This window comes from Amblyraja radiata, chromosome 27 (assembly GCF_010909765.2).
Source record: "Amblyraja radiata isolate CabotCenter1 chromosome 27, sAmbRad1.1.pri, whole genome shotgun sequence".
Classification (NCBI taxonomy): domain Eukaryota; kingdom Metazoa; phylum Chordata; class Chondrichthyes; order Rajiformes; family Rajidae; genus Amblyraja; species Amblyraja radiata.
In genome coordinates, this window is record NC_045982.1 from 16,077,265 (window position 1) to 16,088,543 (window position 11,279).

The following is an 11,279-nucleotide window of genomic DNA, read 5'->3' on the forward strand; positions in this document are numbered from 1 at the left end:
ATTGGCTGTGGTGAGTAAGTGCTACCTTTAGGCACTGCAGTGATGCCTTCCATCACTCTGATATTAGAAATGATCAATGTGACCATAACTAACTGGATTGAATTTATCCAGGCTTTTGCCCTTGGCTCCATCCCGTCATCAAAGGCATCTACAGGAAGCATTGTCTCAAGAAGGCAGCTAATATCACAAAGATCATGGTGTCTTCTCGCTGCTGCCAGTGGGAAGAAAGTACAAGAGCCAAAGAATTGTTACCTCCAAGTTCAATAGTAGCTGGTTCCCATCAACCATTAGGTGCTTGAACCACCCAATACACAACAGACATTACAATACAATGGTTACTCTATGTACTTGAGTTGTTGCACTAACATAGGCGAGTTTAGTTTGAATAATTAATAATTTATTATACATTTATTTTTATTGTTGATGTATCTAATGCGCCTGTAAAGCTGTAACAAGTAGGAATGCCATTGTTCTCATGCATATATAAAATAAACACTCTTGTTCTTGGCTTATACCATGTACCACAATGTTGCCAACTTGTGCATATTTCCAGATGTCCACGAGTTGGATTTCACAGGAACAATTGATTATTTGTTTGTAGTGTATAAATCTGGTGACTAATCTGGTTTTGCTGAATGGTCTATCTCGTTTTATAACTGTATTTTGATGGAGTAGATTGAGCGGAAGGTTGGTCTACTTTAGAGGGATTGGAAAATATACTCTGCTGTCAGTCTTGAGTGAGCCAGGGTGAGAACAGAAGATAGATGCTTCCTTTATAGACATCAAAGACAATCCATTAGTTTCATGATCACCATAATCAATATACATTTTTTTCATTTCATCTAAATTTCCAACTGCTATGATAGGATTTGAACTTGGTTCGCAGATCATAGGATTCTTAATTACCACCCTGAAATTTAGTGACTGTGCTGTTATTAATGTATTTGTTTAATTGGTTTTTGTGATGTGGAAAGAAGAGTATACAAAATTATCGTGCTTAAAAATGTTGCGTCTGAATTACAAACTTTGAGATTCTTATTCATCTGAAAATATAATTCTGTCATGACTTATAGAATCATTTTGCAAACTAACCTATTGGAAGTCCATATCTAATACTTGATAAATGTGCTATCAGAAGTCCAATGTAATTTTACAACTTAAAATTAAATAAATAAATAAAGCATAGATAACATTCCAATTCCCAGTAAATGTGCTCCTGTTGGGGACATTATTCTTAGTTATAAACTCTGGAATATTTTGATCAAAACTGCGATGTATGCAGTGGCTCAAAGTTGCTTGTTCTTTATAAATAGGCCGCCAGGCAAAGTTAGCCTTCCTACACACTGAGGTGAAGCCACCGAGAGATGTAAGGCGCAGACAAGAGAAGCATGGGACTGGAATATGTATTCCAGCACCTCCAAGGTGATGTTGATTATTTATTTTGATATAATGCACATAAACCCTTAATTTGTAAGCCATGGCATTAATTTTCATCTCTTTTGCCAGGCTTTAAGTGACAGGTGACATGTGTAAGATTGTGAAAGGGCTTGAGAGGATCCCCCTCCCCCCTCCCCCCTCCCCCCTCCCCCCTCCCCCCTCCCCCTCCCCCCTCCCCCCTCCCCCTCTCCCCCCTCCCCCCTCCCCCCTCCCCCCTCCCTCCTCCCCCCTCCCTCCTCCCTCCTCCCTCCCCCCTACCCTCCCCTGAATATAAATAGTCTGCCAATTTATAATCTCTTTTTAGGGCACGCCCTTGCTTTGTCTGTCTCCCTTTCTCTCTGTCTGTCTCTCCGTCTCTGTCTCTCTCTTTCTCTCTTTCTCTGTCTCTCTCTCTGTCTCTTGCTCTCTGTCTCCTTCTCTGTCCCTGCCTCTCTCTTTCTCTCTGTCTCTCTCTGTCGCTCTCTGTCTCTGTCTCTGTCTCTGTCTCTCTGTCTCTCTGTCGCTCTCTGTCTCTGTCTCTCTGTCTCTGTCTCTCTGTCTCTCTGTCTCTCTGTCTCTCTGTCTCTCCCATATCAAAGGACATGGGGAGAATGGAAATATGGTACTAAGATTGAAGACCAGCCATGATGACAATGAAAGGTGGATCAGGTTCAAAGGACTGAATGGCCACCCAGATAATATTAGTCAAATCTAAGGACAGGCGTCAGAAAAACAACTAACATGGAAGCATGTTAATAAAACTGGTTTTGAATAGTTGGAATTGTGTTTTTAGGGCTAGAAATGAGATACCCACCTGGATGAGCAGAAATGAATAATACTTGGACAGAAGGGATTTATAGATAGAAACGTCTACATGTCAAAGTTGCCTTGTCAAGGATATTATGTAGAATAAAGGGCACCCAGATTCACAAAACAGTAACTGAGTTGTTTTAAAACACATTATACATCCATGAAACAAACTCAAATCATTTATAATAGTCATCTGAATCCATTCCTGGAAAACACTGTGGGCATAAATTATGTTTCTACCTTTATATAATTTCAAAACTTTTTGAAAGCAAATCAGTCTATTTAGATTTTACTTGTATTGTGAAACTTCAAATATTGTCAGTCTGTGGAATGCATTAAGAAGTTGACATTTAGTATTTTCTATATCCTAACACTTTTTTATAGGATTAAGGTGCAGAGTCAAATTGGAAGCAGTGGTAATGGGAGAGGAAACCAGTCCTTTGATGATCCAGGTCCTAGCACCAGCCATAGCTCTATAGCATCAAGTGTGACAACTCCCAACAGCGGAGGGGGACTCTATGAATCCAAGAAACCCCAAGTCAAAAGTAAGTTTAGAATGTATATAGTTTTCTGCTGTTCTTGATCCTTATTAGATTGTGAATATTATTTGAGTAATTGCAAGTTGCAGAGGAAAGAAATCTTGTTGCACATTAAAAATATTTTGGGACCTATGATTTGATAATTGTTTTGTTCTTTGCACTATTATGGTCTAGTTACCTAGTATTACTGATAATTTAATGCATTATTGATTATTGCATATTTATTTGTGCTATTATTGTATTAACAGGCCTGTAAAGCTGCAGCAAGTAAGAATTTCATTGTTCAATTCCCAGCATGTATGATAATTTAGTTTTGCAGAGATGTAGATGCAGGTTGCTACTTGACTTTATAGCCCAAAGAATGTTTGTCTTGTAAATACAAAGTAATGGTGCACAAATTAAAATATCGTGCTGTTACATGTATAAAGAAAAGCTTCAATTTAAATTAAATTTACTGTTATCGTTTGCTCTTTTTTCAGAAATTGCACCAATGATGGCAAAAACAATAAAATTTTTCAAAAATCGTTTTAGTCGAAGATAAATCGAATGGGTGAAAGACAGATGGAACTGTGACATCAACAGCTCCTTGCAAAATGCTGTATCAACTGGTCCCATTCTGAGCCATTTAGTGCTCAAGAACACAGGGGTGCAAATTGCAATACCAAGAACTTAAATGACTGTGTGCTTGAGATGATACCCAACAATTACATCTTATTTTTTAAAAATATTTTATTATTTTACATTTTAGAAGCAGAAATGTAAGCTCTTAATGTTAGAGCATTGAGTGTATTTTTCTTTTAGAATGTTCATGTGTAAACAACACTTGTTGCACAAATTCAATCACTCTATTTTAAAAAAATCCCTCTACATTTTAAAATTCTTTGTCTTCATAAAGTGAAGTTAATTTTAAATGGCAACAGATTTCAGGCTCAATCAACATCAAGGTTGCAGTATTGGTTTTAAATGTTCCTTCCCTTTTGTTCTGACTTACCATATTTTAACGTTGTGCCAATCTTTTTGTTCTCATGCTATACAAGGGTGCTGGCCTTTTGAAACCAGCTGTTCCATTGGGTAGATTGAAATGGGTCATGAATTGCATTGACATTGTGGATAAAGGAATGCAGTCACAGAAATAATTAGTGCTGTTTTGAGTTTTTTTGTTTCTGTGGTAACATGATTTTTTTTTTTGCTAATAAAGTCCTAGTACTGTAAGTGAACATGTGACATTGACAAGTATTTGGTTGTTTTCTTGAAGCATTGCCAAGGATGTGATTCTAGATTTTTAACTCAAATTGGGTATTTTATGTTTGCAGATGTGGAAGGGAGCAGATGAAATGATTGACAATCTATTAGTTTGTTGATATTTACTGAGACAAAGTTTCACGATTGTACCAGTCATTTCAGTGAACGTTTCTCTTGATATTAAACCAGCTGCATTTTTCTTTATTAGGTCTATTTGGGATTATTTATTCTGTGAGCATGATTTGGTTGCCCATTTCACTAACAACAAAATTCATGTGATTCATTAAAGGCAGTAATGTTATTCTGAAATGACAAAATAAGTAAAAAGTTTCTTATTATTTGAGAACTAAAAGTTAATTTCATATTCTGCAGGCAGATACCCACCTATGAAATCTTACCTGTAACACTAAGTTCTGTGAATTTATTTTTCATCTGTGTGGGAAAGCATTACCCTATCTCACTTGCAGTTTAGGCATACAAAAGGGTGGATCTTGGTCTGTTCATTAAAATTTGCCTCGATTTTGGCGCTCGATTAATCACATTGACATAATGGTTTTGTTAAGCAGTGTGTGTCTTTGTAATGCACTGTGAATTGATCCAGGTCAAACTGAATTACAGGAAGTGTACCCAACAAAAATTATTAAGAATTTATTGAAAACAGAATTTCAGTTTGTGCACCAATATGGTGTTATTTTAATGGGTGCATTATATGAGGAAGGAGAAATAAAATAAATACGAGCATAGATATTTAAAGAGCAAATATAAACATTTATTTTAAGGGGACATGAACAAGTATTTAACAATGTAATAAAGAACCATTAATATACCACGAAATGAATGTATTTATTGTACATTGTATGTAGAATTTCAAAGTCAGTTTATATTATGCAATTACATTTATGGTGATGATACCCAATTGAACTATGAATTTCATTTCCACACGCGCTTAGACAGGCTACTTAAAATCCGATCTGAGGCTTGAAATGCACCTGTAAACACAAAATTCATAAAATGTAAACTGTGTGTTTAACTATTTTAATTTATGCCCACAGTGTTTTCCAGGAATGGATTCAGATGACTATTGTAAATGATTTGAGTTTGTTTCATGGATGTATAATGTGTTTTAAAACAACTCAGTTACTGTTTTGTGAATCTGGGTGTCCTTTATTCTACATAATATCCTTGACAAGGCAACTTTGACATGTAGAAGTTTCTATCTATAAATCCCTTCTGTCCAAGTATTATTCATTTCTGCTCATCCAGGTGGGTATCTCATTTCTAGCCCTAAAAACACAATTCCAACTATTCAAAACCAGTTTTATTAACATGCTTCCATGTTAGTTGTTTTTCTGACGTCTGTCCTTAGATTTGACTAAAATTATCTGGGTGGAAAGTCGTAGAATCAGTCATGTATATACAGGTAGTAAGAAGCTACCAATTTGACCCATCCTACACTACCGGGCAAAAAATAGCCATTTAAACTATTCCTATGTCAAAGAACTTGCTCTGTGGTCTTGTAGATATGCATTTTGTGGCCATCTAGGTACTTTAAAAAATAACATGGAGTTTCTGTTTTACCATCTGTTTTCTCTGGATGTACACTTTATTTCTCAATTCCCCTCCGTTCAATTAACTCAATTCTACATCCTGTAGTTCTTCCCCTCTATTCAATTACCTTAATTCTACATTCTGTAGTTATTGACCTCTCTGCAAAAGAGAAACGGATTCTTCTTGCTCACGTTGTCTAGACTGCCCAGTATTATCTACTGTCATGTGGAGAGAAGACTTTGGCATGATATCTGCTACAATAGTGCTTCCTTCGTGTTGATGTTTAGAACTTATTTCTTCCATTAGCAATTTCTAGAGATTTGATGGTGGAGATTTTAAATAGTAAACAGCTGGGAGATCAGTGGTTTGATGATTTGCTTCTATCAGAGAATTATTATTACCAGTGTGCATGCCTGTCCATTTACACTGTGTATATGCAACAATGATGGAAACCAATAGCAGCATTCTCAGTAAATGGAATGAAAACTGCTGACATTTATATAATTTTAAAAAAATGAAGCACACTGGAAATATTGAAACACTGAACTGCCCCATCTCCTCAAAAAGATAATTTGACAGATTTATTTGTATATTGTACAGTGCAATTAAATACTCACACTGCAAATTGAAAATCTTTCCCGTCATGATATAATCCTGAATGGAAGGATTGTGATGTTTTGATTGCAGCTCTGCTTTGGGTAACATGACACATTTCAGGAATCGCAAGAATATTTTTAAAATTGAGAAAAGGGAGTTGAAGTTTGCATAATTTGGTGCAAAACTGCAGGATGTTAATAAAATGTTAAAATGGGATTACAGCATATTTCATGTATCAAGTCTATTTATAGTACTTAACAGTTGCCAAGTAGTTTTGTTAATTAGTTTCAATGTGTGTGTTATGTGTTAATTCTTGTCCCATAAAATAAAATGTTATATTAACAGCAGGTTCTGCAAATTTTAGTTTCCCCTATCGGGGAGAATGCCTTCATCAAATATTTACTCTTCTAATTACCTAATTCAACTACTTTTCCATCTCTCATGTTTTAGACATAGCAAAGCATCTTAAATTTTTATCCTGGTTAAATACGTAGATAATGTGTACTTAAGTTTAAAAATGTACATTGCAAACTTCAGCTGAGATCAGTATTGAATATTATTTGAGAGGTAAGGAGTACAGTGCACAAACTATGTTATCAATCAAATATCTGCAGCAAATGGAAACTAAAGCAAATGAATGCTTAGATTATTTGGGAAAACAATGCAGAAACATTTCCGTACTTATGGAACGAGACAGTACTTATCCCATAGACCCGGGTTTGCACCAGGTGCTCTGGTTTCCTCCCACTTCCCAAAGACATACGGGTTTGCCTCTCTAAAATTGCCCAAATGTCTGTACGGAACAGATGAGAAAGTGAAATAACATTGAACTAGTCTGAACGGGTGATCAATGGTTGATATGGACTCTGTTTTCCAATGGGCCTGTTTCCTTCTTGTATCTTTAAACTAACACTAAGAAACTTTTAGTATTAAAATATATCCTAAATATAAATTTGGTCCAAAGAAATGTAAATGTTTTTGTTTTAAAGATTTTGGCTATGTTTTTAAAAAGAAATACCGAATTACGACAACATTGAAAATGCTGATTTTTATGGAAGTTTTTACCCTCATTCTAATTAAACAGTTGGGTTACAATGAACAACAGACAAAGCAGTTATGGGTAGTCATTTTCTTGTGTGTGGCATTTTCCAAATAAAGTACACTTACAAGCTGCTTTAACAAATCAGAAGTCAAAATCTGATAACAGACTTGTTTTAAATTTAATCTATTTTTACTAGATCCATATGTCTTTATTACTTTTTGTTTTGAGTTGTAGGCTGACTTTTCCATGTACTGTGAAAACTGAACTGGTCATTGTCAGAGTTTAATCATTTATTTCTGGAAACTGGGTACCAGTAGAGTTTATAGGCTGGTTTATTTAAATTGTCTCTTTTAATAATATCCAAAGTTTAAATATCATTCAAATACACTTTGGAGAATTCCCAAAAAACATGACTTAATAAATAATTTTATTTAAATCTAAAGTAATAATACGAACAAGTTCTTAAAAGCTTATTTATTTGAATTGCATATAAGAAATACTGAAAATTCAATTTAAATCTTTTTTCAATATTAATCTTTCTCCAAAATAGAAATTTATTTTTCAGAAATAAATACTCGGTTAAGATGAATCTGGACACGTCCTACTGTGGCTTGTGAATACTGGAAATAAATTGTGACAATTCAAGCTATTATTGGGGACAATCATTTTGCGACTAGTGCAGAGCTTGCAAATAATCTTTCCTGAGGAAAATAAATATCTAGATTAATTTATTATCTGGCCCCAATACCTGTAGGGTTGGGACAAAAAAATTTCACTGATGGAAATGAACAAAATGTTTGACATTTTTAGTGAGGCTGCAGGTTTCTTGCTTGGATGTGTATAAAACGTCCTTTTAGTTTAAAATTTCTTGAATATGATCTGAGTAAAGTGATGTGAATATTGCTGGAAGTTTTTCTTGTTAGATTATCAATTCTGGTGACTGATAATATTCAAAGATTTTTTTAACTAATGACATTTTTTAAATAAAATGGCAAGAAGAAAAAGTAGTAGAGTTTTTAGGTCCTTGTAAACATGATGAATTAAAACATTTATTTCTCTGTTGAAAGCCACCTCAGTCATTCATGCAATGATTAGTTTTGAGGGTAATTATTTAAGTACACATCCATGTAGACTTAGTTTAAATAATTAGCCAGTCATATTGTGGATCTCTAAGTCTTCCCGCATAGTTCTCTTTTGTATATTCAAAATTCATTACTTTAGCAGAAATGCTTAATTTAAAAAAAATAAAATAAACTAAGCAATGTACTCAATAGATTTGATTGTCAGCTTGATGGAAAATTTAATTTCAAAAGTCTTTTTTTCACATTCACATTTATTTGGAAGGTGCTATATTGGAAATTCTGAATTAACCAAAATATTTATTGGTTGTTTAGAGAATTATTTAGTCGCACATGTGGTATCGTCATTGAAGTTGCATTTCAATTTCAAGGAAATTTGCTTTTTTTGGGTTACTTTTCTCCTCCCACCACCTCTCCCTCCCTCCCTCCCTCTCTCCCTTCCTTCCTTATCATTAACAAGTTTGGCTAAAATAGTTTTGGTGCCTTCACCTCAGCTATTTTTATAGTGTGTAAATAGTTGAGGCCACAGCACTGACCCTAGTTGCATCCCACCAGTTGCACCTTGCCAATCTGAAAATGACCTATATATATACAAATAAATGTACATTCACTGTTACATACAGAGCTGCTACCTTTTATGGCATCTTATTGAAGGCCTTTTTAGAAAGCCGCCAAATGCACTGTCTACTACCACTTTATTCATTCAGCTTGTGACCTCAAATACATTGGTCTAGCAATGTTCCTTTCACAAAGCAGCATTGAATACTAATTGTATTTTCTAAATATCCTATGGCTCCTCTTTAATAATAAACCCCAACACTATCTGAGGCAGCATAGTCTAATACCGTATCATTTTCTGCACTGTCTCCTTATGAATTTCAAGTCACCTATTATTATCTGGGGGAATTTTGCAAGATATATCCATATTTTTTACAGCCACATAAAATAAGAATATCCCAGAAGAGCCCTTGAGCTTGCCCTGCAATTCAATATTATCATCATTGATCCAGCACTTAAGGTGTGCTCACACCCACATCCTGTGAAGTTGCATCAAAAGTCCCTATTTTTAAACCATATTGCTTGCAATAAAGGTCACCACTCCTTTAGGCTGCCTGATTATTTGTAATTCTTTGTGGAGTCCTCTAACCCTTAGCACCACAACATTTTGTAGCACTGCAAAATGTAGCATTTTGGAGCACCTCAGTAAACATAATTTTATGGTCTCACTGTTTAAATCGTTTTGCTCTTTTTTCCTTCCAAAGTGTGTAGCCTCATTGTTCCACGTTATAGTCCATCTGTCAACTTCCTACCCATTCACTTTATTCATCTGGATCGTTTTGCAGGCTCTTTGTGCCCTACACTCAACTTGCTAGGAGTAGGACACTTGCATGGATCAATGATGCTATCAATACATCTGACCACAGTATAATTGGTATCTTCATCCAAGTCATCACCAAAGATGATCAACACACAAGTGCCCAGCATTGATCTTTGTGGCATCCCAATGATACATTAGGCAAACTGGCCCTTAGTTTCCTGCTTTCGCTGCCTCCTTTCCTTAATATTGTTAGTCATGTGGTTTTCAGGGTTTAGGTAGGAGAAAATCAAATCAATCACTACCTTTAAAAGCTTTGAATATAGACTATCATAAGAGAGAGGAAAAATAAATTTGGTGGAGGGAAATAATTTTAAAGTCAAGTCTAGAGAGTTTATTGTCATGTGTCCCAGATAGGACAATGAAATTCTTGCTTGCTTTAGCACAACAGAATATTGTAGACATAAATACAGATCAGATCAGTGTGTCCATATACCATAGAACATATAAATAAGTTGGTTATTGATCGAATTGTTTTTAATCTGTAATGATTGATGATAAATTTTGATAGTAAATACTGTGCGCTATTTAAAACATTTTTTAACGTGTAAAAAGTTTAATCATCAAAAGTTTGTCACTGACTCAATGATCCTTATGGAACCAAAAGTATAAACGCAGGCTGCTGGTGATGGACAAACGTGAACTACAGCGCCACTTCTGTTCTGTAACAGAATGGATCATCAGGCGGATACCGTAGAACATGCGTCTTTGAATGGGAAGATACAGAATCCTAGAGACTGGAGATGCTGCAATGTAGGGCAAAAAAACCTCTGGTGGGACAGCGCTTCGAGCACTGGGAGGCACAGCTGGCTCCATCTGCCCAGCGTTCCCCACCCCTCGTTGGTCCACCTATCACCCACTAACCCCTCAAATCCCCCTCTACACCCGCGATCTTTCCCTTCCTCTGTGTGAGAAAGAACTGCAGATGCTGGTTTAAATCGAAGGTAGACACAAAACGCTGGAGTAATTCAGCGGGTGAGGCAGCATCTCTTGAGAGAAGGAATGGACGGCGTTTTGGGTCGAGACGTCGCCCATTCCTTCTCTCCAGAGACGCTGCCTCACTCGCGCAGTTACTCCAGCATTTTGTGTCTACTTTCCCCTATCTTGACTGCTCAACCTGCTGAGTTCTTCCAGCTGTTTGTTTCTTTTAGGCACAAGGAACCACAGATGCTAGTTTACAAAAAAACAACCCAAAAGTACTAGAGTAACTCAGTAGGTCAGAGAGTATCTCTGGAGGATATGGATGTGACATTTTAGGTTGGAACCCCTCACTGCGGATAGCTTGATTGCAGTTATGTACTGTATAGTCTTTTAAATAGACAGCACACACAAAAAAACATCTATTCCTTTTCTTCAGATATGCAGTCTCTGTCGCACTGTTGCTCCAGCATGTTGTGTCTATACGGTGTAAACCAGCATCTGCAGCTCCTTCATGCACATTTGATTTATCACTTGGCAGGTTTTGTCTTGCTTCAATCTCTTTTCCAGCCTTATCCCACCCCCCAACAATCAATCTGAAGAAGGGTCCTGATCCAAAATTATCCACAGCGCACAGATATATGGTGGAGCATGTAACATTAAGGTCCGATAAATTCTAACGAAAGATGAATTGAATTGAATTGAATTGAATT

General features: G+C 36.0%; 1 protein-coding gene across 3 annotated transcripts in view; it reads left to right on the forward strand.

The window, feature by feature from the left end:
- eloa (elongin A) overlaps positions 1-6,499 on the forward strand; it is a 64,693-nt gene extending 58,194 nt beyond the window's left edge. The window contains exons 9-11 of one of the 3 annotated variants that reach the window (XM_033045256.1): positions 1,314-1,422; positions 2,611-2,775; positions 3,245-6,499. In XM_033045256.1, the coding sequence (XP_032901147.1) occupies positions 1,314-1,422; positions 2,611-2,775; positions 3,245-3,296 (326 nt within the window). In that variant the 3' untranslated portion in view covers positions 3,297-6,499. The remainder of the gene's footprint in view (positions 1-1,313; positions 1,423-2,610; positions 2,776-3,244) is intronic. The other 2 variants (XM_033045255.1, XM_033045258.1) reach the window with 2 other exon arrangements.
- The last annotated feature ends 4,780 nt before the right edge of the window (positions 6,500-11,279 follow it).